At 38.7% G+C, this 4,447-nt stretch overlaps 1 protein-coding gene across 1 annotated transcript; it reads right to left on the bottom strand.

The window, feature by feature from the left end:
- Nucleotides 1-273: 273 nt before the first annotated feature.
- On the bottom strand, nt 274-636 carry LOC308497321 (large ribosomal subunit protein eL42-like; the record flags this gene model as incomplete). Its single annotated transcript, XM_081047931.1, has 1 exon — nt 274-636. The coding sequence occupies one exon, from the start codon at nt 634-636 to the stop codon at nt 316-318; it is 321 nt and encodes a 106-aa protein (XP_080904057.1). The 3' UTR covers nt 274-315.
- Nucleotides 637-4,447: the final 3,811 nt, after the last annotated feature.

Raw genomic sequence — 4,447 nt, 5'->3', positions numbered from 1 at the left:
GTGTTAATACCTCCACAATCACCTACATGCCAGTATTTCTCTATTTTCCCAGCTCTACTGAAGTATAATTGACAAAACTCTATACATTTAAACTGTGCATGTTAGGTTTTACTATATGTGTATATTGTTAAATAATTGCTACAATTAAGCTAATTAACACATTCATTGCCTCAGTTACCTTTTATGTGTGTGTGCGTGTGTGATGAGAACACTGATGATTTACCCTCTGAGCAAATTTTATTTTATTTTTTTATTTATTTTATTTTATTTTTTTATTCTCAAGATTTTATTGTCTTCACGATAAAAATATGAAGCTTAGAACTGGATCACTTGGCCCTTTCTCTTCTTATCTCCTCCCAGTTCAAAATGTTTGCATCTCTTAATAGCCAGCATTCTCTTAGATCTGCAGTTGGGCTCAACACATTCAAGCCTCAGGACAATCTTCTTTGTAGTTTTAGCCTTTTTGCAGAAAATTGGCTTAGTCTGCCCACCATAACCGCTCTGCTTCCTGTCATAACACCGCTTTCCCTGCGCATACAGAGAATCCTTGCCTTTCTTGTACTGTGTCACTTTGTGGGGCTGGTGCTTGCCACACTTCTTACAGAAAGTCCGGCGGGTTTTAGGAACGTTCACCATGTTTGTGAGAGCGCTATCCGCGCGGAAAGCCCCTCTGAGCAAATTTTAAACTCACAATACACTATCGTTAGATATAGTCACCACACTGTACACTAGAAGACAGCAGATGACCTCCAAGGTTAACAGAGGGACAGGGTGGCAGAGACAATCTTTGTCTTTCCTTCCTCTCTGGGATGCCCACTTCCTTTACCTCTAGGGTTCAGTGCTTTAGAGAAAGACCTGTTAGCCCCTACACACATGGAGTTGTAGTTTCTGGGGCCTATTCAGGTTCTAAGAGCTGTTACTGTGGAAGTGAACACAGGAAGGAACGTATGTTATTGGTGAAATGTCATTTCGGGAGTAAAAACTAATCTGCAAATGGCATTTAGGTGAGAGAACATGGAGAGAGAAGAATGAAAAACTCTTTGTAAATGAAGGACAACTTGTCAATAGTGGACAGCTAGGATGAAAGAGACTGCCTTTGACCAACACAGCTTTGAAAAGAAAAACCTTGTATCCAAGGAGACGGTCTTTTTCTTCCCACAGTTACCTTTGAATCATGCCAGCAAAGCCTGGAAATGCCATGCATCCATTATACCACAGGTCTTGCTTTTACCCCTCTGTGATCTCCTTTGTCTGACTTGGTGACCAGATAGTCAGCTACCTGGAATGAGTGGTTCTGGAACCATTAGACCCAGGCACCAAAGCCTCCATCGCTCCTTCTGTCGGCTCTCGCTCACTAATTTGGCCTTGGTGCCTAACTTATAAGACACGGTTTATCTGTACGTGACAAACAGAACACACGGAACAGCAGCTCTGAGATGCCTGGCGTTTGATTTGAGATAATCCTGCTGCTCTGTGGGTTTCCGATTCCTATCCTAATCCTTTCAAAAATCCAAGAAGCTGAGGATCCTTAGAAAAACAAAATGCAACCCCCAGGGCAAATACAAGGACAAACTCAGAGAACATTCATTTACCTTGTTTTCTTGACTATTAGAAGCTTCTCAAATTTATTACCTCTCTGCCGCTCTCCAACCCAGTGTTTCTCAGGATATCGGATGTACAGGAAGCAGAAATGAGCTGTCTGTAACACAGAAAAACAACACTTGTGGCAGGCACTTACTGCCTTGTGATCTTACAGCAGGAGCTACTGTCCCTGGACAGTCTTCTGCACATGCCCCTCACACACACAGTGCCAGCATCTGATATTCTCACACAGGCTGCCCCCTGCCTTTCCCACATGGTGCCCCCTCTCTGAATGCACAAACCTTACCTTTACAGCCTCACAGAACCTTACTCTTCTCTATGACCAGCTTGTAAGAGTTAGACTTCACTTTACAGAGACACATTAAATCAGTCCCAAACGCCAGGAGCAACTCTGCCTCCTGTGGAGGTAGGGCCTGAGACACCAAGGTGTCTGACTCACAGGTGAAGGGCCTGTGCACAGGAAACTTCCTGATAATAAAATTGCTGACAAATGCTTATGCTCATTTATAAACCGTGTTTTAGAAAAACTGAAACTCATTTCCGTTTCTTCTTCCCTCCAAAGGACCCTGGCAAAGTCAACAGAAAAACAAAAAAATGCAAAAACAAAACAAAAACACAAAAAACCTTGTAAGACAGAAAATATTATTCATTATTAATAAAATTAGAAAGCCAAAGACCCACATGTTAATCTTTCAGTAAATTGCAAAAGTTTCCACATGCACATTTATGATATGTACATACTTTGAATTTTGGCAAATGTAGAAGAGATGAGAACAGAATAGAAATCAGGTAACAGGAACAGAAAGACTTTTGAAGAAAGTGCGTGGTATTTTAGCATGTCACTTTCTTTTGCAGTAAACACTGAAGTGTTTTTGGGTGATCATTACATTTTGACTGAAACTTAAGCACAATTTATTTCTGTTAAGAATATTTTATAATCTGAGGTAGTAAACTGGTCGATTATCCATCTACTTAAGAATAATTAGAAAGGCTCAAAAATAATAAAAAACTGTAATTTTCAAGGCATTCAGAAATTAATTCTTCATTTTCATTGGTATAGAAACAAGAGTCTCCTTTAGTTTATTAACGTCACAAACTTAGACATGTGCACACTCAGAGAGAATCACATCAGAGGTTTAAATATAGCCAGATACGGAGTCAAGTTCAAGGGTCCTGAGCAGGAATCACGTCACTGGAAGGTAGGCATGGTTCAATTTAAGTGCAGGTCATTCATTTAAATTAGATTGTCACTGTAAATTAAAGGATAGTTTCTGCTGAAGCACATATGCTGGTCCAAGATTTCAAACGAAATGAGAATTCTTCTGACTTGCGAGGAAAATTTTTCCTGACTTAAAAAGTCAAGATTATTGTCATATGGGCTTTACAGCAATTGGTACCCAACAGCGTTAATCATTATGATGATCATTGAAGATAAATTATGGGTTTATGGAAAAATGGCTCAGGATTTTTGCATTTCTGCTTTATGTCATACATGTTAGAATCTGTTTCCTTTAAATTTCTTAAAGGTTTTGTCCCTGGAATTAATTCCATAAGAGTGATTTGCCATGTTTTCCTGTTTCACAGTAAATTCTAAAATACCTTTCATGTTTTTTTCTTTGAAAAATATACGTATTTCACCCACATTACCTTCTTGAAGCTTATTTAGAAACACTCTCAAAACCATTCAAGTTAGCTTTTAAAGGAAAATGTTAACCACTGTGTACTCCACTATCTCATTGGTAGGACAAAATAATAGAAACACAATATCGACAATAAAAATGGTGCCCCAACAGACACCCTATAAAATCTTTACAACATTACTGTCTTTCATATCCCCACAGCAATAGGGGTAGAGGCATTATCACTTTGTGAGGGGTGTAAATGTCTAACTATTACACTCTTTTGTACACCTGAAACTAATAATAATAAAAATGGTAAAAATAAAAAATACAAAACCCAAGAACTCTGTGAAACATGTGGATTGTTGTCTCATGACTAGGGAGTCTCCCGTTTTAATCACGGATCGTATAAACCATTTGTTAAATGAGATATTTCAACTATCTAGTTGCTCACAGTTTCTTCTGGTGGTCATAACTGATAACAAAATGTGACAAAAAAGTATGACCTTATTGAGAATCCACAAAAATGTTTCGCTCAAAATATTTAATTGATTGATGTAGAGGCCTTCGCTCTTCTTTCTCTGTAAATTACAGACATTTAAATATTACTAAAACAGCTCCTTTTAAAATGATAATACTTTTATTTCTAATTTGAATTTGAAGCTGAACTTTAAAGATTACACTTTCTAAGCAAGTAACGTCTATCCTTTTTTGGCTATGGTGTGGACTCAGGCTGAGATTCTCAGTTGAAATTCTCAACAGAAGCAGAGTAATTATAATTACTTAAAAATGAGTTGAGTAATTTTCAGCTGATTAATTCCTACAAGCATAACTAATTTATGCCCTTCCCAGGCGATAATGACTAAAATGCTAATTGCTAAGGCCTTGGTAAAACTTACCTGTAGTCTGCCTCAGCTGAGCTCATCAGTTATTAGCCATATCACGCCCCGTTTCTGAATAGAAAATCGGTCTTTAGCAGGACTACAGGAGGAGTCCTGAGGGAGTCCTGAGGAGAACCATACGCCACTCCCGCCTTCCTTTCCTAGTTTCTGTTTCTTACACTCAGACTCAGGGAGGGGAGGAAGGTGGAGAGGACATGGAGTGGAAAAAACAAAGGAACATAATGTACTTACACACATGGACCTTTTAAGATTGCTCATCATGCCCCTGGGTCAGAGAAGTGAGCGCTATAAACATAAGTGATTGTGTAGATAGATCCAACAGTA

The sequence above is a fragment of the Rhinolophus hipposideros genome, assembly GCF_964194185.1.
Source record: "Rhinolophus hipposideros genome assembly, chromosome: 1".
Classification (NCBI taxonomy): Eukaryota; Metazoa; Chordata; class Mammalia; order Chiroptera; family Rhinolophidae; genus Rhinolophus; species Rhinolophus hipposideros.
The sequence above is the reverse complement of the archived record's forward strand: the minus strand, read 5'-3'. Positions and strand labels throughout refer to the sequence as shown.